This window comes from Passer domesticus, chromosome 6 (assembly GCF_036417665.1).
Source record: "Passer domesticus isolate bPasDom1 chromosome 6, bPasDom1.hap1, whole genome shotgun sequence".
NCBI classification, from domain to species: Eukaryota; Metazoa; Chordata; class Aves; order Passeriformes; family Passeridae; genus Passer; species Passer domesticus.
Genome location: NC_087479.1, coordinates 3,769,905 through 3,793,715, shown reverse-complemented (window position 1 = coordinate 3,793,715; position 23,811 = coordinate 3,769,905). Strand labels below are relative to the sequence as shown.

Here is a 23,811-nt window from a genome sequence, read left to right as displayed (position 1 = left end):
GTTTCTCTATCAGGTGTGAAATGTGTGTCAGTGGGAGCTTCCTGTATCCAGTACAGCAAATTTATTAGCAGACTGACCTATGTCACCCCCTGCTTAAAAAAAAAACCAAAAAAAAACCCCAAACACCAAAAACCTCAAAACCAAGCCCTGGCCCCAGCCTGAGCAGCAGCTCTGTGCACACATGCAAGTTCTCTTTGAGCTGGCTGTTTGCAGTCCTGGGCTTGCTGCCCTCCCTGCAGGTTGTCCTGTCAGCCCAGAGGGCTGATTTGGTGCAGTGTGTGGGTGGAAGGAGCTGTTGTGTAAAGGGTTGGGAACTCCTCTGAGTGGTATTGCCATCGGAACCTGCAGCTCTGGAGTCCAGTTCCACCTTGTAACAGCAGAGCCAGTTCAATCCCAGCCTTTCCCATCCCTCAACTGCCCCTTCCCACCCCTTCCAAATGTAGCTTGGGCAATGCACCTCTTTGCTGGGGCAGTGAAAAGATCTGGGTTTCACAAGCAAAATTTAAAAAAAATAAAGAACCAAGCCTTGTTTTGCTTTTATCATTTCACTCCTCCACATGCCACCATGGATTGGAGGAGGGAATGGTGACGCAGAGATGAGCAGGAGCCTCTCAAACCCGTTCTGCAGCACGAGAGGCTGAACGCAGAGCTGCGTAGTGAGCTCCTCTCTCTTCTTTTTTCTCTTAGTGTTTTTAAACATTTATTTATAACCCACTGTCCTGTTACGTTCAGTCCTGCACAGTCAGAGTGAAGGAAGGTGTTTTCTGTTCTTTTGGCTTGACTTACTGTGAGTGGGAAGACTTTTAGCAATGTTCTGTTCATTGACTGCTGCTGGCAGATGGATGCTCTCCGCTTGAAGTGCCTCAGGCCTTGATATCTTCCGTTTTCTCCCCCTCCCTCCTCCCAGCACACACCCCGGAGTGTGCAGGCTGTGCTAATTTAGTCACAACTTAAAAGGAGTGATGAAGAAGAAATGCTCAGCTCTAATAGAATTCTTGTCGCTCATGACATCTTTGGGGAGTACATTTTCATTTCAGGATCCCTAAGGATTTTTTCCAGCCGTGTGTATTAGATGTTCTGTGATGCTTCGATGGAGCAGCAGTAAAATTTGTGATGCATTTTAGGACCAAGATGCTAATTCTGTTTATATATTAATCAGTTTAGAAAATACAGCATACATGACATCCAGTTTGATATTTTTGAAGTGTTTTAGTACCCCAGGCTTGACTGTTTCTGGTTCTGAGGTGACTTTTCTATCTGTCTAAACTGCAAAGCAAACCTTTAAACAATCATTTGGTTAACTGATATGTTCAAACATTTGAACCAATTACTGTATTTTACTAAACTGAGTGTTCCTATGTCAAGAGTTTTCCTTACACCATCAGAAGGCAGCTGATGTTAGGTCTGAGGAGTTTGATTAATTTTTCAACAGAATCACAAAATTTTACCATTTGCTCGTAAAAATTGCATGTATTTTTAATGGAAAAAAAAGCCAAATTATACCCAACCAGACTTAAAAGCTGTTCTTCTCTGCTGATGACTGTGCCTTAACTTAGGGGATGTTTTCAAAATCCTGTACAGCCTCAATCACCAGGTGGTGCTGTTACACACTGCTCAAAACATGAAAATAAGTTTAGATTCTGCCATTGCTGTACTTATTCAAGTGTAATTTCATGAGAAGAGTGGTGAGAAAGAGAATTTCTTTCTTTAACTATGTCTTTAAAGTAGACCTTTCCTGGTAATTTTAGGTTTGCTCTTGTGAGAGCTGCTCAGAGCAGAATTTTCTCTCACATGTTTTGTGACTGTGTTTGATGTAAAAAATGTTGTGTGGGATAATTTAGGAGGTTGGATGCTGGCTGTGTGGGACCATGTCTGGGTTGTAGCCAGTGTGAGTCCTTCTTGGGTGCTGAGGTTATGAAGGCTTGCAATAAGGAATGAAGGAGTGTAACACGCAAATATTGAATGTTTTAGCAAAGGTGAAATGCTGAGCAATGCTGTCTCTTCATAAGCTGGACATAACCTGTTTCATGAATGAGATGTAGTTTAACCTGGTGAATTTGGAAAGGCAAGAACTCCAGTCTCCTCTGGAAAGAAGCTCTTTAAGAAGAGAAATCCAAGCGCCTAATGCACAATTTCTTTTCAATGTCTTCAGTAAATGTAATGCTTTTACTCTTATTTAGAAAATAAACTTTGCAACATACATATAAAATGTAGTAATTTTTTCCCCCTCAGCAGTTGTAAAGTAATTAGAGTTGTAAAGAAAGTTGCTTTTTTTCCTAAGGCTTTGCAGAACTGGTTGTTTATGGGTAAATGTGGAATGGGAAATAATGAGTTTAAAGTTGCAAACTCTTCCTTTAGATGAAGATGTTTTCCCCCTCTTTGTCTGTTTTTATTCAAATAATTGAATCATTTTGGACAATAAAAACAGCTAAGTACTGTGCTGCTTAGACTAAACCTAAGTAGTGCTAAACATGTAGATAGAAATGAAAGAAGTTTAAGTAATTGCAGGAGGGGGGAAGAAGTCTCAAATGCATACCCCTCCTGAAGGCATTATTATTGCTGTAATTTTAGATGTAATTTCATACATTAAGACTATAACACTTGAAAAATTAATGTTATTATTTCCTACACAGTGATTTTTCTTTTAACTTTGTTTTCTAATAGACATTATAAACAAATGACACTTAAACAGAGAGAAACCCAGGCTCCAGTGTGGCAAGCTGGGTTTAGCATACTTAAGCCTGGTTTTGATCCATGCTTTGTAAACCTGCCCTGGCTGTCAGCAGGAGCTGTATTTGCTTGGCATTAGTGCTTGGGACACCAAGTATGTACCTAGAAGATGGCTTTAATCACCAAGATTTAAAGCCTTCATGCTGTTACAACAAAGCTGTCCCAAACAAACACAGTGAAAATTAATTGGAAAGGCCATTGATTGCTTAGGTGTTTAATGTCAGTTCAGAGGATTCCTGCGTTTTCCACACAAAGAGGCTTCTCTTAAGTTTGAACAATGGAAAAATCAAACATGGATCTTTCTTCAAAGAAAGGTCATTAGCACTGAATGCCACAAAACAAGTGGCTAATTATATCCAAATGTGTGACTCCCTAAGAAGTTATATTATGTGAATGAGCATGTAAATGGATTTTTAATAAAATCAATTAGAAATTAGATTTTTAGAACAAAGCTGTGTACTCTTCCTTTATGTGCCCTAATGTCACTCAGTTGATTATTTATACTTTTGGGTAGTATATTATGAAATGCATAATATGAGGAAAGGAGATTAGTGTCACAGCTCCAATTTCTGAGTTTCTGTGTTTGTGGAATCACTTAAGATGTACAGGAATTATACCCACACCTTCTCCTGTATGGCTGCCGTTCCACAGAGAGAATGTATTGATTAGTGTTTCCATTGTATCTTGATATTTTTACATATATATATATATATATATATGTCTATCTATATATATATTTATCTATCAGATATGCTTCTTGATTGCTCTTGTAAATCAGTAGTCAGGGAAAGCACTCTGTGCATTTATATGGTAGGAATCATGAATTTGCTACTTTGCTTTGTAATCCATCCACTTAAGATGAATTTCTGAGAATGGGTTGCTCTGCAGACACTGGTCATTAGGTCTGGTCTGAGGCTTGATGGTTTTTTTGGTAACAATATGAACTAAGGAACCTGAGGTTGCTTGTTTCCTGTCCTTACAAAATTGATGCATAAGACAAAGCCACTTTCAATGTCCTTCCTTTTTAGAAAGCATCACATTATCTTGTCTAAAAGGGAGACATAAATATTGTGGTTTCTAGCCACACTCTCATGGGTTTGCACAGGTGCTAAAGTCATCTTATTCCATACTTATTTCCAGAGTTTGGCAGAGCCAGCTGATGCATTTCTGGTTCCATTGGGCACGTGTGCATATGTGTGCAAGCTCAGGTGCATAGAAACACTTCTACATGGAAAAGACAATTTGTAAATTAGTTTGGGTGATGGATGTCTTTGCTCATGGCATGCAGTGACAGGACAAGGGGGAATGGCTTTAAGCTGAAGGAGGTTAGCTTTAGATTAGATATTAGGAAGGAATTCTTCCCTTTTAGGGTGATGAGACAGCGACTGATGCTGCTTGGAGAAGTCGTGGCTGCCCCTGGAAGTGTTCAAGGCCAGGTTGGATGGTGCTTGGAGCAGCCTGGTCTGGTGTCCCTGCCCATGGCAGAGGGGTTGGAGCTTGATTCTCTTTAAGGTCCCTTCCAGCCCAAGCCATTCTGTGATCCCGTGATGTTTCAGAAGTTGTGTGTTACTGATGAGCTTCACTCAAGGCTTGTGGCTGCACTTCTTGCCAAGGCTTGTCTCACTTCTCTTTCTTGCTCTGGCTGATGCCTGTAGAAAATGGACTGTTTGTCTTTTTCCTTGGTTTGTGTCTCAGCACCAAATCTTCAGAGCACTGGGAGCTGGTGCAAGGGGTGGTGGTGGGATGGATGGGTGGATGTTGGATTTCCCCTTTCAACTGCCTCCAGCAACTTCATCCTCTGCTATTTTACCTGATTTACTACGAAAGAAAAAAGTAGATTTCTTCTAATCCAAGAAGGATAGGGAAAATACTCTTACAAAAAAACAAAATGATGCAAAGCACAGGCGTAGCTGGTCCAGCTGAATCTAGTCTTCAGGCTGAGGTTTTTGTGTGTCCTCTCCTGCTTTTTACTCTGCGTTTGCTGTGGAGTGGAGAGAGGAAAACAGACTTCATAGGAAAACGCAGTAAATCACTAATAGCTCTTAATTTATCATTCACTCCTCTCTAATTACCACCTCCATTTTAAATGTGAGATGAATCCTCACAATTTGCTAATCCAAATTCATCCTCATTTTCAAAGGTGAGGATGAAGCTGTCCTCTTATTGTCAGCAAATCAGCATCTATAAATTAGGAGATTTTAGAGGGGTTGCCTTATTATCCTGAGCCCCATGCAACTTGCCAGATCCAAGCAGGTGTTGTTTGCTTGCTCCCTCATTGTGAAAGCTCAGGGAAAATAGCTAGAAATAAAATTATTGAATGTCAGCAGAAATCTTGTAAGTGATTTCGCAGCAGTGCTAATGTGGGTGAATAGCTTTGCAAATACGGTCCCTTTCTACCTTAAAAAATATTTCTGTATCTAAAGGTTTCTTTTTAGAAGGTTGGAGGTGGAGAAATAATCTGACATATTTAGCTACATGAAATCTTGTTTTTAAACTGAAATACAAGGAAAATAATTTACAAGGTTGCTTAGTGATACTGTGGGAGAACGTGTATCTTGAGACTATTCTAAGGCATCTCAAAGTAGATTTAGAAACTATGGTTCCTGACAAGCACTAGAAAAAAAAAAATACTGCTTCTGGTGCAAGCTGAATCAGTCCTTGAGTGTGTCAAGAAAGAATACCACTTTTCAAGTGATTTTTGGAACAAATCCAGGGTGCTTGTGAGGTGACGTTTGTTGTCTGAGTGGTCTGTGTTATTCCAGCTGGCCCTATACTAAAAGTTAACTCTTGCTTGCTGCCAGCTTCTTTCTTGAGAGCAAATGGGTATCTGTAGCTTTGGTCAAAATAAAGTTGTTAGACATCCTGTGGATCATAAACATACTTCTGTTTCTTTGTGTTCTCTGTCCATGGTGAGTCCTCCATGCATTGATGGCAGATGGTCTCCTCAAGGGTGGTTTGCACCCTATTGTAGATCTGGGGGAACTGAGAATAGAAAAAAATGTTCATTTTGCAGGATTACAGCGGTGCTCAGATGCTCTTTTTGCCATCAGGTACACAGTTTTCTACTGCATGTGTGGATGGTTTGTTACCCCCAGCATTGCTCTTTGCTTTTTGATCTGACGTGTATAATAAATTTTATTCTGAGATCATTGCAGTGTTTGATTCCAGCTTTAAGAAGAAGAGGAAACTTGATGTTGATCAAGGTCTTCGACATAGAGGGAAAAAAAGCTTTGAGGTTGTTTTGGATTTCTGAAAAACACTGATTTGTCATGCCAGCAAAGTTGAGTTGTGGGATTACAGTGACACTGAATATTGCATACCAAATTCAATATCCTAAGAAAACTTCAGCAGAGAAAAAGGGGAGCATAAGGGAATGCAAGCAGTCACATGGAAATGAAAATCAAGTTCTTAAAAAAGTACATGTGGAGTGAATTGTCTCTTCTGCATTTTGCAGCAGAAGTCGAGGGCTGTCACCTGCCTCCGTGGCTCAGCTCGGGGGATCGTGTGTGGTTTTCCAGCTCCTCTAGGGGCACTTGCTCCCTGTTAAGCTAAGAAGGATCCTTGTGTCACATATCCATTCCTGATTCGGTCTGTAAAAGCATAAAAAGGAGATGACATAATAACAGCCACTTGCAACAAGATGTTGTTAAAGTTTGAGTGCTCTGATTTCAAAATGATAACAGGCGCTGTTACTAGAGGGTGAAACCACAGCTGAGTTGAGGCCCTCAGAAATGTTTGGTTGTGCCAAGCTCAGCTTCCCATGCATAGGGGCATGGCTTTCAGTAGGAGTTGAGTGCTTAAGATAATAAAAGCTGGGTTAAACAAAGCAGCACCTATGCTTCTTGTTGTAGGACAGTGCAGCAGGATGGCAATTGACCATGGGGAAATGTGAACTTGGCTGTGTCCTGTGGCTGTTGTAGCTGCCAGGGACATGGATACCTGGATGTAAGGTTATCTTGCACAAAGCTAGGCAGAATTTCATCAGCCTGTCTGCTTTTCATAACACTCAAGTAAAATACAAAAGGTAGGAAAGGCCAGGTTATAATTGTTTTGCAGAGGGAAAACATGGTCCTTGAGGCTGATTAATGTAGCAATAGAACTTCTGAGACCTTCAGTGAGGAACTTGCTTGTAGCATAAACAGGTCTCAGGCAGGCAGTTGATTGAAGTGTTTGTTTATTTTTGTGGATCTTGAAATAGGTCAGTAAATAGAATTTACTCTGTGGACTGTATTGAAGCAATATGTTAGTTAGGTACAAGATGATGCTGATGTTAAGCGATTCCTTAGGGCAGCTTCATTGATTACAGCTCCACAAAGTCAAAGAAAAAGCTCATTTTGGTGTTCACAGCACCTGCCTGATTGAAACTCTGAGGCAGGTTGTGTTTTATATTCAGCTTATTTAAAAAAAATTCTAAACACTGTCACCAATCAGAAAATGCTATAAAATTTAGACCTGTCTGTAGTCAGACCTGGGAAATATTAAATTCAGATAGATCATCCTCTCAGCTGGTCTCAGAACTATTTTGGGGTTTTGTTGCAATCAATTCTCTTTCTTTTGCTGAGCATCCTGTAGGAGCAGTGGCAGTATCAGGGGAGAAGAATCCATGTCTCCTTTAATGAGATCCGTTAGGATGCTACATAGCAATCATCACAGAAATCCACTGATTTCTGTTTAAGTCTTTAGTAGGCAGTATGTTCTCTGGTAGCTATTTTTCACCATGCCATATTACCTAGAGGAAAAGGAATTAATAATGCATCTAGTCTTGGATATGTATGTTTAATGGATGATCTCACATCCTATCTTGGAGTCAGGCTGCACAGAAAAAGCCCTTTTGTAATTGATCTTTGAGGTTCAGCACATAAAGAACAGAAAAATGTAATTGTGCTTACCTAAAATTTTCTTTAACTACTAAAGGCTGGCACACAGGAGGTAAGTGGATCATCTAGAAGAGCAAAGGAAGTTGGTATCTGAAGATGTGGTTACGGAGAAAATTTCTCAGATTTTGTCGCATGAACAAGTGTTGAGATTTTTTTTTTTTTTGTGGGATGTGCTGTTAATACAATATTTAATAAATAATGAATGCCATTTAATACTTAATAAATATTTAATTTAGGAAAACTAGAATGGAGTGGTGACTGGAAAAAAAACTTTAAGAGGCAGAAACTTGAGTAGGTGGATCTTTGCTGTCCAGGTCAGGCTGTTCTGTGTGACTGACAGGGGCTCTGTGCTGTTCTGGGTCAAACTGAGCATGCTGAAGGCTGTTGTAGAGTCAGCAGTGGTGGCTACTTGGGGAGGAAAGGGTGGAGGGATTTTTTTTCTTTGTTTTAACCACTCAGAATACAGAATGATTCTGTCATGCAATGCAGCCTCTCTTTGAAGGTTACAGTTTTGCAAAATCATAAGAACTTCCTTTGACCTAGTAAATAATAGCCCATTTTTCTTACATAGCATCATTCCATATCATGAATTTTTCTTGTGCTTTGCCCTTACTGGATTCATATGTTCCAGGCAGTGGGAGTTTCCACCAGTTCCCTTGGGAAACTATTATGAGGTCCAGTGAGTTTTGTTGTAAGGTCCTGTTAACATAGTGCTTACATTTTCCATTAATTTAATGTTATTAGCCCTTAAGCATGAACTCATGCTTATATCTATTTATGGCTTAAACTTCCCTCATCTTCCAGAGATCTAATGATCTTCTGCTTTCCTCTTAACAAATCATGTCTGATAATTAGGTGAAGGTTCTAAGTTCAGTCTCTGGGTCTTTAAACATCCACCCTCTATTTCCCAGCCATGCTCTCAATCTTTTATTCTAGGGTGACCAGGGCTCCAGAGAAGAAGACCAAAGTCTGGTGAGAATTTCCTCATCCCAAACAGTTGTTGATGTATGACATACCATACATAAATTGTAGCCTCATATAAATGGACGCATCACAAACATACAGATAAATATTATTCAGAGATGCCAAATACATTCTAAGAGGGCCACGTTAGCTCACTAGAGATATGTAGATGGCATTGTAATTTTAATTCCTTACTGAAACAGTCTGTACATCTTACTTACACAAATGTTATTGTTTAAAGAAATACAAGGCTGTTCCTGAAATATGTGCATTCTGTCTTTGAACATAAATCTCTTTCCAACTCCAGGCTGAAGTAGATACCACAAGAGACTGACTTGATAAATGGCATCACTGATTCACTACATGGCTTAGCTGAGATGTGTGGCAACCTTCAGTTATGCTTAGTTTAAAAGGGAAGGAAATGCAAAATAGAGACTGAAGCCCTGTCCATAATGTCTTCTGTCATCTCTGGGCAGGACAGAGGTGCAATTACCAAGGGCAGCTGTAGCTTTGATCTAAATAAGCCGTTTGTGGTGCTAAAGGGGAGCAGCCCCTGCACAATCACTCTGCTTGCATGAATGCTGTAGCTGATGGACTCAGCTGCCAGGGACAAGCTCAGGGCAGAATTTAATTCTTCAGCTGCTGTCTTACCTAACTGCCAGGTTTCTTATCCCTTCTGTGTAAAGGAATAAGTATTTGACCACTCGTCAGCTTCATATAAAAATACCTTAAATAAGTATTAACCTAATACAGTCTTTCTTGCTTTTGTAACAGCTCTGTGCTTTTCCCTGCTTGATTTCAGTTCTTTCTTTCTGCTTCCATTTTTAGACCATGTTTTATCTTTTATCCCTTTGATATCTTTAATAACTCCCTCTTTTTCTTCACCCCCTCAGCTACTTCTCTCTGCATCCTTTTACCTTGATGCCTTCTCATTGTATCTCCCTGTGTTTTGATGATTTAAGAAATTTGCCAATTAGTTGATATTTATGAAATTTTTACTTTGGAAATGACTGTGTCATCTTCTTTGGCTGCCAGCTGGGTAGGGTCTGGATGTGGAGAGAGTGCCCTTTGTTAGATGTGTATGTGGAATTACAGGGGAAGAGAAAGGAGAGAAAACCTCAAAGCCCAAAAAACAAACCCCACAATGAAAATCAGAGCCTGAAAGTAACTTTGGGCTCACAGGCCTTTTTCAGTGCTGAGGAAGCAGCAGCAACCTTAAGTAGAGGCTGAGAGCAGAGTGGGCATTAGTGTCTGTCTGTATGGTCCTTCCTGCCTGCACAGTTGGATGGTGGAGAGTGGGAATAACTTACCACTGGCAGTTGTATTTTGACAGAACAACTGGTGTGCAGAGGAGCAGGGCTGAACTCTAGGAGAGGAAAATTGTTCTGCATGTGTCTGAGGACAAGTAAATTCTCAGACATGTTATAAAAGGTGAGTGTTAAAGGTGGACAACGAAAGTAGGGAAGGTTCACAGGGATATACAGGGGCCTCTTGGCAGGAAAAGGGAAAGGCTGGACTGGCTTTTATAGCAGGGAATATGGATTAAACAGGAAGGTTGGTTTTGTTTGTTTTATTTTTAAACAATCTTAGTATATGTGACCTTATCTAATGGCTGCTGCAGTGCAGCTGGGAAGTGGTAATTGTTCAGCTGTGGTAACTCAATTACTTCTGCTCCTGTCCCTGTCCCTTGGTCTCAGTGGCAGTTCTGGCAGGGGATGCCATCAGCTCCTGCATCCCCTGCTCTGTGAGATGCTCTGGGACTCCTGTGGGCTTCCGTGGTGTTTGCAAGGCTGAAAAATGGCTCCTGTCAGCTTTCACTCTGCTGTGCCCGATCTGCAGGGAAGGCAGGAGAGCTGGCTGTCAGCGAGCAGATAACACTGCACTGATTTATATGCTGCTCGCATCTGCAAAGTTTTCCACTGCAGCAATGGATCCCTTTGTGTTCACTCTTAATTTTTGTTTTGTTTTAAAGATTTTGGTAACTTTTACCAATCCACAGTGGAATTTTTCTCCTGTATTGTGGTGTATTCATGAATTTTTCTAGCTGGGTAGATTGATGGCAGTTGCTTCTTAATTAAATGCTTTTTACGTTGTAAAAGTATGAAACAGGTTCTATCATTATCAAAATACTAGAATTGCAGGTTTTTAAAACTTTGGAAAAGTGATTTTTTTTTTTTTGCAGTGATGTAAAAATGATTTTGGGTGGTTGAAGGTAGTGCTTGGATCAGCAGTAATGCTGTGTGACAGCAAAAATGTTCAGTTTCTTGTTGTGACAAGAGTAACAACTAGTAATTGATAAGTAATTGATAACTGTAATTGATAAGGGAAAGTAATTGATAAGGAAAAAGGTTTACATGTATATAGATATAGAAAAATCTCTAAGAATAACTGTCCTTTAAAATGTAATTAAAAAAAAAAAAATTGCTGCCCAAACAATACAGAGGAAGATTAAAGCAAGGCCTAACTGGTGCTGCTTTCAGAAGGAAATCTTGCATGTCCAAAAGCTACCACTGTCTAAAAGTTCTTGGTATTTTAATTTTTTCTTTCCAATTCCCTTAATGTGAGACAGGTAAGGGTTATGCTACATTAATCATACATGTGCTCACAGTTCTTGCCAGTAGTGCAGCTTTCCAGCTGTTTCAACTTTGAAACAGCTGCAAATCTTCTGTGAGTAAAAAAAGTTCAGTTAGCTAAACTTTTGGATATAAAAAAGCCCATATTTGCTTTCTTCCAAAATGAATCTGAAATGACCTGAATCATTGTACTAGACAAATAACTAATGAGCACGATAGCATTTGTTTAAACTGTGGTAATCAGACTTTTGTGCAAGCTGCCTTGCACAGGAGGAGCAGTGAGGGCTGGCAGCAGTAGCAGGGAAGCAGGAGGAAGCCTAGGGATAGTGTGTACTTTTCTCTTTGACCCATTTAGGCTTCAGTCTCACATTTCTTTAAGTTGATCCACGTGTATGTGGCTGCTGACAGCATTTCTCCTCGCCCCTGCCACATTCTGCTGCCATTGGGGCTTGGGAGGCTGCTTGTTGAGTTACATGAGGGAGCTGGTCCAAATGAAAATTCGGCTTTTTTTGTTGTTTGGGTTGATTTTCAGCACAGCAAATTCCCTCATCTGTTTCAGTGTGTGGCCATGTAAATGCCATGTTGGAGGTGGGAACGCTGTCTGCAGGAAGAGTTGGGCTTTAGCTTCACTTAAAACAGTTGTGATCCAATTCCTTCAGTGCTGGTGAATCAAAAGATAAGGGTTTTGTTGGGGTTTTCTTGCTTTTGTTTTCTTTTAATGTCAGCATTGACTGTGGTTTTCCAACATGACGCCATAAGTGAAGTTCAGTGAGGACTTTATGAGCAAGCAGTTCTTGAGCTGTGCTGAAAAGAATAATTAAGCAGGGTTAAGAAATGAGCAGGCTGCTGTCTTGAGGATGCTGGGCAAGATTAGCAATAGGTTAAGTGCAGCCCCTGCATCAGCTGCATGGCTCCTAGTCTGTTGTTGAGGTGTGGGTAGCAGTTAGATGGATAATGGGAATGAAATGGCAGCAGTAGCAGTGCTACCTGTGAGGGAAGCAGAATTCCAGGAACTGCATGCAGAAAATCAGAAAATCACTTGTGATGCCAGATTTTTCAGAGTGGTTAAAACAAATTAATTCAAATGGACAGTTGCTGTATATGCAAATAGGGAGTGGTATCATAGGATCAGGGAATGGAAAATGTGCTTGAGGAGAAGTTGTGTGGGTGCTTTGGCATTAGTAGAATACAAGGGCCGATTTTGAGGGAATGAATACTTAAAGAAGTACGAGTAAGTGCTGAGAAGATATGTTAACAGCAAATTTTCTAGGTGAAAGAAAAGTAGCTTAGTATCAAATATTTAAAAAGTGGTTGCAGCAGTGACCACCATCTGAATTTTTAAGCCATTAATCTTAAAGATGCATGGTTGTTCTCTTTAGCTGAATGAGTGAATGAGCCTTTGACGTGCTCTGGAAGGGCTTTGCCAGGACAGAAGGGACCTGCACCTGGTGGATGGGGCACTCTCATGGGAGGCAAAATGGATGGGTTGGATTGTTGTCAGCGGGCAGAGAAATTGAATACAGGTCTCTGCACTCAGCTAGTCTGGGTCTGGCCCTACAGAGATAAAGAGGAGGCATCAATCCTTCAGTAAACAGGTCTGGATTAAGTCTGTTTTATTTCACAAGGTTATTTTTAACACAGGTCAGTTTACTGGTTTGGTTTTCTGTTCATTGCCACAAACAGTTTTGCTGGCACAGTTGGTGAAATATCGCAGGGAGAGGGCCAGGAACTGTTTTATTCTGCTGAGATAACAGGAACAGAGTGTACCCTTGGGCAGCCCCTGCAGCAGGTCTGCCAAGGTGACACGGGCACTGGGGATGCATCAGTCAGAGCGGGGCCAAGTGATCCCCGGCTCCAGGTTGCTCAGCCTGGAGACTGACACATCCCATAGGGGAACTGGGGAGTTCTTGTGTGAAGAGCCTGGGTTTGGGCATGTGGATGAACCCAGAAGCAGATGGCAAGATAGGGACTTGGAGCTGGGCTCGAGTTAGGCAGAGCGTGGGCACGAGGCCAGCATGGTCATCACTTTCCTCACGGGCAATTAGGTGTTACTGGGAATAACTCTTAGCTAACCTTGATAAAATTAAACTTGTTATTGTGCTGGGTCAGCACTGCTGCAGTGTCCTGCTGTGCTGCTACTTTTACTGCTCGTTGGCCTTTTTCCTTACAGGCTCGCAGGGATGAAGCTGTTCCTCACTCCCAGTATTGCGTGTGTGGCTGGAGATGCTCGGTGTGAGCGCTGCAGCCTCGCTTCCCTCCCTTTAAATGTGTTCTTGTCTTTGATCACAGGACTCTCCCCTTGATTAGGCTGCTGGGACCGGCCTTCACGAGTGTATCCCCACTGGTCTGCCCCTTTTGTGCCTTTGTTTGTTTGTTTTACTGATTTGTAATACAAATAACATAGAAGCCTGGCATAGAGCAAAGAGCAGGAAATTCATTCAGGCTTTGAGCTGGGAATTGCTGAAATTGAAAGATGTGACAAAGCATGCAGGGATGCTCACACATAAGAACTGCTCTTTTTCCTCTTTTTTTTGGAGTTCTTTTGGGCAGCCTTTTCAAAGAAAGAAAAGGAAAGAAAACCCAAATGCAGGACGAAATCTGCACATAAAATTTAGTTGGTAAAGCAATTCAAATGCTGGAAATGAATATCCAAGTGAAAACCATCCGAAATATTTCTTTTAATAGAATCTAGTGTTTGTTACCATAACAATCCTTTTTTGCAAAAGAAGGATTAGTGCTGTTAACATGACTCTCTTCCCTGCTTCAGGTAGCACTAGTTTTCAGGGCCCCTTGAGCAAATTGCAGAAAGGGAGGAAAATCCATATGCCTGGATTTTGATGATGCACTTTAGTATTGTAATAACAATTCATTTAGGCTCTGGCTTTGTACTGCCTGTTATTTCCCTAGAAACTTATGATTCATCCTGACAAGTATATGAAATAGCAGTGTCACAGCCTCTGTCAGACTGAAGGGAAGGCTGCAGATGAGCAGGCAGAAGCCAGATAAGAGTAATGTAGGGCTGTAGCTGCTTGACATTACTGACTTTTAAGGGGTCCAAAAAAAGGTATGATTCCTCTTCCACAGAGGAAGAGAACAAGATGTTTCTGTAGTAACGAAATCATAAAAGAAAGAAAATTGCTTGTAAAGAATATGTCTGATTTTCCCTCTTTCTCTACTTTGCTTCTATTATAACTTAAGCTGCAGTTTTGCTTTCAACTGCCTCTTGTGTAAGCATTTAATAGAACCAAGATATTCTGCAAATCTATTTTCTTGACAGTGATTTCTGGCCTACACATTTTGTTTTGTAATAACCACTGTTTCCTCTGTCAAAAGAATGGAAATTATCTGAAATAAAAGGATAGTAGTGTTCTGTGGTCCTATGTGAACTTGTCACTTTAGGTCTGCTGTGCCAGTTCAAAGCATTGAGCTTGGCATGGGATGAGAAGATGATGGTGTTTTTTTCAGCATGCTGGGAGTAGATGGGTAGAAACACTTTTTTTTTTTTTAGTAGGCTTGGAACTAAAAGCTGAAAAGAGCCTTTTGTTTTTTGATGCAGATTCAGGAGCGTGATAAACTTTACTACTTGGTAGCCTGGGAACTTGATTTTGTGTGTTGATTACAGAAGTGCAAACTTCTCTCTTTCTCTCGCTTCTCCCCCTGCCTCCCCCTCCACCCGATGGTATGATGAGCCTTTGAGAAATAAATGGGAATTGCGTGGTGTGTGCTCTGTGCATTGCAAAATTTCTGTAGTTTCCAGACTTTTGTTCTTTTGCTCTGTAAAAGACAATTTATTACTTTATACTGCTAAGGGATGGGGGAGGATTTTTGAAACCTTGCTGTTGGGCCTGTCCTGCCTTTTTAAAAAGACATTGTTCCCTGCCCTGCTCCCAAAGGTACTTAGATACCAATTTTCTTGCTGTCACTGAATTGCAAGGGTAGCATGAAATGTAAGCTTTGACCTCAAAGGTGCTATTTCTTGTGGTTTAAAAAAAGAATCCCAGCATCTGTCAGAAACCTGTAAGGCCCAAAAGAGACAAGGCTTATTGCAAGTTACTAATAAAAGATGCATCTACTAAGAGAGTTGTATTACCCCTATATATTTTGTGTTATAGCTTGTGCTTCTACGTAGAAATTTAAAAAAAAAATTGCAATACTTAATTCCAACTGTTCCATGTGATGATATTACTTTTTTGTACTGAGATAGTAGCTGCAGGTTTTTAGAGCAGGGTCACATTGAAACTTTTTAAAAAGCTGTCCTGCAGGATAAAATGGATAAGAAAGTCAGGAAGGTGTTGTTGTGAGTGTTCTATAATCCAGATCATGGTAGGGTTTAAAGGTGTATCAGTTCTTTCCCATCCATTATAGAATCTCAGTTCATTGGAGTTTGTAGCACTGTGATGGAATCAGGTGAACACTGAGTGGAGCAGATTGCTAATAAACTGCTCTGTGGTGTTGGATATTCCCACTGTTTTGGCTGAGATCCTCAGGCCTGTAGCATCCCTGCAGCTGGCTGGAGCAGCCCACTGGGAGCACAGGTGAGAGTGGCAGTGCAGGCACTGAAGCCACGCTGGCACGAGAGCAAAGATGGGCACGGGAGGGAAGCAGCAAGTGCAAGGTTCTACAATGCCACCCAGCTAGCCAGGAGCAGTGGGAGTGGGAGGACGTTCCAGGGCTGATGCCATAATGCAGTGCTGTAGGTCTGCTGGAGGGAATTGCTCATCCTCCCAGCCCTGGAGCTTGCAGCTGCTCAGCAGCTCCTCCTGCACGGACCCTGCTGCTGGGGGAGCAGCTTCCCAAGGCTTAGCAGGGCTTGTGGCTGCCACTGCTCAGTTTTGGGGGGTTCTCATGTTGAGCACTGGCAGTATGAATGAGTATTTGGACTCTTTTCTTGTTTGTCAGCAGTAACTGGAGCATTGGATAGAGTTTATTTTGATCAGTTGTTTTCTTAAAGCCTAGTTTCTCTATGTATGAACATCTGCTCATCAGATACCAACAGATTAAATCACTGTATTTATAGTTAAATAAAATGTTACAGAGGCACATTTTTCAGCTCTGGAAATGTCAGATTGGCCAGCTAGGCAGAAAAGGTTGGAAGTCACACAATGACATACATTTGGTTGTCATCTGACTAGGGTGAGGGCCCTCTACAGTGGCTTGGTTGTGTACTGCAGTGCTGGGGTGACAGCCATCTAGCTGATTCCTGCCTTTTCTTGGGCTCTCTGAAGTGCATTCTTGAATCTGGGATGGAACCAGAAGGAGTAAAGGGTAGCTTGAAGTTTCCTGTGGAGAAGTCTAGAAGCACAGTTGCTAATGCTAACTTTTCCAGCTATTTTTTTTTTCTTAGTGTTACATAAGATAACAGAAAAATAGAATTTTGTTGTCATGTTAAATTCAAGGGGCGGAGGTGGTGATGGGGAAACAACAAAGCTTTTGATCTTTCTTTAGTAAATAGGAGACTGGTTGCAGAATGTAAATGTTTGTCTTAGATGATGCTGTGAGCAGTACATTTCTTTCTCTCTTCTCGCAAATAAGTACAAAACCAAGTTAGTCATCAAGATACACATAATTTCTAGGATGATTCTTGTCCTGAATTAAGTTGTTCATTTTGGAGATGAGCAGCAGTGTAACAGTTGCCTTGTTTTTCCACAAACTGTATGACTGATATAATACCACAGGGCAGCTTGAGGGAGTCCTAGCACACAGAATTAAAGCCTTCTCTGGTCTGCAGAAGGCTGAGTAAAGCATTCAGAGAAATAGCATTTCCTAAGTAGACAAGTACCTTTCTCTTAGATCACTTTGGTATTTTTTCAGTAGACAATTACCCCTAAAGTAATTCTACTTTAAAATATTGATGGTGGATGAAGAGTTCAGCTAAAAGAGCAGGTATTACTCAAACAAGGATACTGTTTTCTTAGGATGGATTATGATGAATTAATTATATTTTAACATTTGAAATTAGGAAAAGGTTAAATACTCAGAATATTAATGGTGTCTTGGGGATGGAAGCAGCTCAGTGGTGAAAATAGCTTATGAAAGAAATTAATTTCAAGTATCTTTCACTGTGTTATTCTTTTTTTTGTGTGTGGTGAAAATAGCTTATGAAAGAAATTAATTTCAAGTATCTTCTTCTATGTTATTCTTTTTTGTGTGTGTGCTCTTTGTTTTTGAAGGGAAGCTGGTTTGCTGCTGCTGCAAAATGAGTTTTTAGTACTGAAGTATACTTTTTTCCCTCCCCAAATAAGTATAAACTGATTCTTTCTTAGGGACAGAAGAAGCAGCATACAGACTGTAGAGTGCGAAATAAAATTGTGGAAAGACCAGGTGCTAGTTACTACCTTAATTTTAGGAAGATGTGGTATTTGTATTCAAGGCTGGTGTGGTATTTGTATTTGATCCTGAGTTAGCACCTAGTTAGTGCTTTAATTTTAGGAAGATGTGGTATTTTTATTCAAGGCTGGTGTGGTATTTGTATTTGATCCTGAGTTAGCACCTAGTTAGTACCTTAATTTTAGGAAGATGTGGTATTTGTATTCAAGGCTGGTGTGGTATTTGTATTTGATCCTCAGTTAGTACCTAGTTAGTGCTTTAATTTTAGGAAGATGTGGTATTTGTATTCAAGGCTGGTGAGTCCAGGGCCTGCTGATGGCAGTGGAAAAACTGTTCACCTGATGGGCTTTGGATTACCCTTGAGTAGCTTATCGTGCCCACACCTCCCGTGGAGGGTGCTGGATCCTTCCTCTGCTCTTACTTCACCGTCCAAACGTGTTGCACCTGGTTGACCTGTGTGCCTTAGAGGATCTCTTGGTGCTGAGTGCAGTGATTTCCAGGAAGGAGAAGCTGCTGCTTTGTGGCAGCTCCTGTTTGGCTGGAGTCCTGCTGACCCCAGCTGCCTGGCTGGATCACTTCTTGTTCAAACCAGCATCTTTGGCAAAGGGGTGTTCAGAGGTGAAGCTTTTTTACCATGGTGTTAGTGATGGTGGTGTAGGGATTTGCATTAAATTAAGATGTGTGGTCCGTGCAGGAGCTGGTGGTGTTCTGGGAAGCACTGTGTGGTTGCCATCTCTTCCTGTGAGCAGTGGTGGGCATGGCAGGCACCTTTGTGCCCCTTCCACAAGCTGCTCCTGACATCTCTGAAGGGAACAGATGAGAGTTTCCTGTAAATACGTCTGCTGGAAACATCTGCCCGGCACATTGAATGAAAGGATTTTTCTTGGTGTGCTGTCTGACCCCGTATGCTGAGGAGCTTGAGTGCTCTGTTTTCCTCATGACTTCCCCCATCTTTTTCTTAAGCTGTCTTTTCGGCACATCCTTCTGAAGCTGGAGCTCTGGGGACGGGTTGGACCTCGCTTCCCGCATCTGTCCCAGCAGCTGGACCACTTCCTGCCATGAATCATCCCAAACACACTTTTTTCTTTTTATTGTTTTACTTAAGGGTGAAGGCACATTTGTTTCCTGAAGCCACAAGCTAATCTAAGTAGTCTGGCAGGCAAGACTCAAATGAAGGCTGGGGTGTGAACGTGTTTGGAGGAAGGAAGTGCCTCCCATCGTTGGGTTCTTGGGTGAGCCAGGAGCAGAGCTCTGTCCTTGTGGACTTCATTTGTGGTCAGAGGAACAGCAAACTCCATCACTTCTTGGAGAGCTGCAGCAAAACGTCTTCTCTGTTTGCACGTCAGTGTCAAACACATCATGACCTCTGGTTTTTGGCTGCAGCTAATCAAGTGCTAATTGGCAAGTGACGTTAAGGGAGAGGGGCATAATCTTTTGTCTGAGAAGTCTTGGCTGTAGCTTGGATCCTCTGTGGGACTGATCTTTGTGGCTTAGTTTTCCAGAGCTCATTGATTGCATGTGTTTCAATTTTAGCAGTCCAAAACAAGGTTTTTGGGTTTTGGTTTTTTTTTTCCTGAGGAACTCAGGCTAAATAGTTCCTGAAACTTGAGAGATCATTGTATTTCACAAAGAGATGAAATCCAAAATCCGCCTCCTTAATTTTGTCTTCAAAAATCACCCCAACACTAAAAGACCCCAGCCTAAAAGCACATTAACAGCATAGTTGTTAAGCTATTGTTTTCCTTGTTAATTTTCCTAGGGAAGCGTCAGATTCACCACTTGGGAAACCAGCTTCAACTCAATCAGCATTGTCTGGATACTGCCTTCAATTTTTTCAAGATGGCTGTGAGCAAACATCTCACACGGGGCAGAAAGAGGACCCACGTCATTGCTGCCTGTCTCTACCTGGTGTGTAGGACAGAAGGAACTCCTCGTATCCTTTCACAGTTATCAAATACAAATAAATACAAGACCCACTTTTAGCAAGCCAACTATCCCAGTCAGACCTTGTTTCAAAATGTGGAAAGGTAAGTGTTTGAAAGCCAGCTTGGTCATTGCTGGTTTTATCCATGGGAGTGAATGGGAGTGTTTCCTGTGGTTCAAGTAAATTTGTTCCCTGTCTAAATGTACAATACTTAGTGTATTTAATGCTATAAATGTCACTCTGCCTTTTATCACTAACTCTGAATTTCTTCTTTTGCAACATTTGCTTCAAGTAAAAAATTGCACTTCCCCTGTGCTTTGCTAGGGTTTATTATTTATGGAGTATTTTTTTTGTTTATTTTGTTTTTCTCTTTTAAAGTAAATGACAGTTAACCCCAAACCTCCTGCAGTGTCAGCATCAAAGAACAGATAGGGTTCCAGTGGGTTTTTCATCAACATATTTGGATTTCCTTCTTCTGATACTTACAGGAAGGACAGTATCACTCCTGTTTTAGTTCTTGAAAAAAAAAGATGTTTCATAAATTCTGAAATTTGCTCAAAAATCATACAGGAAATCAGTGGCTGGAGGTGCACACAGGACAGATTTCCAAGTGAGTACTCCCTGCTTTACCATCCCTATTTTTGTCTTGGGGGGGCTTAATTAAAATCCCCATAAGCTGTAAATACTGATGACCATTCAAATTAATTTGTCTTATATATTTTTATTTCTTTTATTATTTGTTTTAGTTGCTGGAGTTCAGAGTTTAGTATTAAACCATTACTTCTGTTGTTCTGGCTCTGAGCAACCTAGTCTAGTGAAAGGTGTCCCTGCTTATGGCAGGGGTATTGGAACTGGATGTATTTTAAGGCTCCTTCTACCCCCCAAATCATTCTCTCATTTCATCATTCTACAATTCTGTGTTTAGTTCCTTCCTACTTTAAAATAGTATATCCACATCTTCGGTATTCTGATTTGATGCTTTTTCTAGATTGCTGCTCTCATTCTATATTTTTGCAGTTAAACAGTTTAGCTTTCCTTTTAAGATTGAGATGATTTTTTTGTCGCTTCAGAAAATATATTCAGTATTCTAAAAGTAGTTCTTTCTGATCTTGTAGTAGTGCTATGGTAATTGTATTTGCATGTTTAAAAAATATGGTTTTGCAGGAATCATGGAATTAAAAGGCAGGCTTGCCTATTAGACTGGTTTTTCCTACTGTAAAGTCTCCATGTGAACTTTGAACAGTAGCACTCTATCATTGCCATAAAGACAGTGTTGATTTTAAGGTGTTACCAATATTTTGATAATATATCTTCCGGGTAACTGCCTGAAAGAGGGTGGGATTAGATTAGCTATTAAAAAATTATTTACAGTGAGGAACCTGAGGGCTTGGCACAGGTTGTCCAGAGCAGCTGTGGCTGCCCCATTCCTGGGAGTGTTCAAGGCCAGCCTGGATAGGGCTCTGGTCTGGTGCAAGGTGTCCCTGCCCACGGCAGGGATGTTGAAAATAAATTACCTCTAAGATCCCTTTTATGATTTTGTGTTATATTTATGCTCCTGTCATGTTAAAAGTAATTTTTTTACAGTTGTTATTTGATACTTCTGAATGATAGCCCAGCTGTAATTTGCAAATCCATTTTTCCCTACTGATAGGGATAAAAAGCATTTGAAGAAATGTGGGCTGTGAGAGGCAGGAAGGTACACTGCAATGGGCAGCCATGTGTGCAGCAAGAGCAGCTAACATGTAGCAAACAAATAAAGCAAAAATAATTTACTTGTTTTTTAACCTTCTTTAAAGTATTTCAGCGTGTATCTCACTTCTGTGAAAGATGTACTGATCTGGTTGACACTTAATAAATCCCTAAATGAATTTCCCAGCTTTCTTTGTTAAATGGAGATGATGTCCTGTGTGATACTTTCACATGAAATACCAGCAGTAAAGTATGAATAAAACTGCAAAGATGAGTTCTGTCTTTCTATACCAATAATACTCTACCCTCTTTTGCATAGTTACTGTGTTGCTTGGGAGTGAAAAGGTTGTTGTGCATGTCCATAAAGCCCAATTTTTTTAGTTTTTTTTTTTTAACCTTTGCCACTTAGGGAGAGGGAGTTCATTCAGCTTCTGCCTGTGTTCTGCTATGGTTTTGTTTGTTTGTTTTGTCTTGTATTACTATTTAAAATCTGGTGTAGTATAAAAAACAAAGCCCAAATAAATGATGGACCCTCAATAGTGAAATACAAATTCCTTTTCCTGGTATCTTTTCCTTTCAGAGAAACTTGAAAACCTGAGGGCTGTGGGTGCAAATTGCTGACCTTTGAAATTCAAATATGTTCAAGGCTCCGTAGATTAATTATGATGATCATTATCAGCATGTTGTACTTGTTCCCAGATTAAATCTGGCAGTACAGACCTGGGCCACAGGAGGCAGGGCTGTTCCCAGGCCTTTGGAGCAGAGGGGCCAAGAGCAGGTGTAGAGAGGATGGCCATGTGACAAAGTGCTTTATCAAGAATTAAAATCCATATTCAGGGTAATAAACCCGCCATTGGTTTTTTCTTTTTGTTCAAGGTGCTGAGGAGGGCTTGGAAAGAGGAGCAGTACATTGATTAATTCTGTACAAAGGAGAATTGCAGTATTTTTAACACTCCAACATTTAAATGCACTGCTCAGCTGAGTTCCTGAGTTTAAAGTGTTCATTGTCATTGTGTTCATTTTAGAATTCTAACAAAGAACTGTGGGAGAAATTTAGAAAAGGAAGGTGAAAGCTGAAGCTGGTGAAAGTATTTTAGAGGAAAGAGGTGACATGGAAGATGTAGTGAAGGGCAGCAGCATCCTCAGAACTGAGGAACACCTCACTAATTTTGGCTGGCCCAAATGAGTTATCCAAGTGACCAGGGAGTTGTGGAGGCAAGAGATGTTACCTGGGAACAGAATGGTGTTAACAGTAGAAGACATCACATTTCTTAAAATGTTGTGTAGTAGAAGGAGAAAGAATGCCTGGGGAGGTACAGGGAGATGCAGTAAGGGACTGAAGTGACAAGAAATGTTGTGTTCTTGTGGCAGAACTAAAGGAGTGGGAAGCATTTGGAGAGGGAAAAGAGAATTTAATTGTGTCTGCAAGTTCACTTTGAGGGAGTGGAATGTTTTTATCTGACATGGTTATCTGCTTAGTCTTCTTTTTTTCATAATGTACATGTCGCCAGCCAGCCTCTGTGAAAATGTGAAGAATACTTTAGCCAAGTCTACTAGAGCAGTCTGAATTATGCCTGCATAAACCTCAGCCTGAAATAGGAATACATTATGTCCTCCTTGGTTCTTATGTGTTATTTAATTAATGCAAAAATGCAGAATATTCTAGTAACTCAAATTTTTTTGATCTGAAAAAAATAGTTCCATAACTTAAGGAGAAAATAAAAAATTACTAATGAGAAGAGCAGCTTTTATTTGTAATCCTTTGGAAAGTTTTGTATGTATTATTTGATATGTGAATTGATTTTACATCAGTTTATAGTTTTTCTTAGATTATGTGACACAAACCCCCCCAGTGCAGCCACTTTGGCATAGCTTTTCATTTGCCTTCCTTTATTGCTTGTCAGTGTTAATGTTTTCCAGGGAAAACAGCTTGCTAACTATTAGCTGGATCTGGGAGGTGTTTCATCCTTCTGATGAGTTGCCTATAAAAGCTTCAATTTATTATTCTCTTTATAAAATGTGTCAATGTGTCTGTATTATCAGTGTCAGAAGTAAAGATACAATGCAGAAAATCCATCTGAAGGAGACAGTGGTTTTTAAACAAACCCTCAGGTGTGATGGAACCTGTTGTCCCTCTCCCAGGGACTGAGTGATGCTGAGCCTTTCCAGTGACGTCTGACTTCGGCACTGCCAGCGCCCTGGGCAGTTCAGACTCTGCCTTTTCATTTGTTTCTTGGAATAGCAGCAGCCCTGAGTTGTTTCTCCCTAATGTTTTGAACAGCTTTTCCACCCTGCACGTGTTAGAATGGAAACAAAGGGCGCTTTAGCTGGTCTCACATTCCCAAGAGAGAGAATTTGGGAAGAGCCAGGCAGGGTGTCTGAGTGACTTATGGGCTGGGCTGTAACCTGTGGCTGCCCCAGCTCACTCAGGAACAATGACAGCCTGGCCAGGATTTTCCAGGTGGGATATCAGTTTGTTTTAATCAAGGAACATTTCATTCTGTTTGTAATCCTGTTACTGTACACAGCGGTTAGAAAAACTGTACAACTGTCCACTCTTTTGTGTAATATTTTCCAGTGCTACCACCTGGGGTCTTTTATAGCAACATTTTACGTGGTAAATGTCTTTTATCCCACACACACATACACCTTTTTATACTATTTATTTATTCTTTTCCTTTGAAGCTCTCTGAAAAATGCACCTTTAGTTGTAAACCAAATCCTGTCT

The 23,811-nt window shown here is 40.8% G+C and overlaps 1 protein-coding gene across 1 annotated transcript in view; it reads left to right on the top strand.

Annotated features, from left to right (window-relative positions):
* Window positions 1–23,811, top strand: part of BRF1 (BRF1 RNA polymerase III transcription initiation factor subunit) — a 172,019-nt gene that overhangs the window by 24,503 nt on the left and 123,705 nt on the right. The window contains exon 3 of the mRNA XM_064422875.1: window positions 19,230–19,403. Coding sequence (XP_064278945.1) covers window positions 19,230–19,403 — 174 coding nt within the window. The remainder of the gene's footprint in view (window positions 1–19,229; window positions 19,404–23,811) is intronic.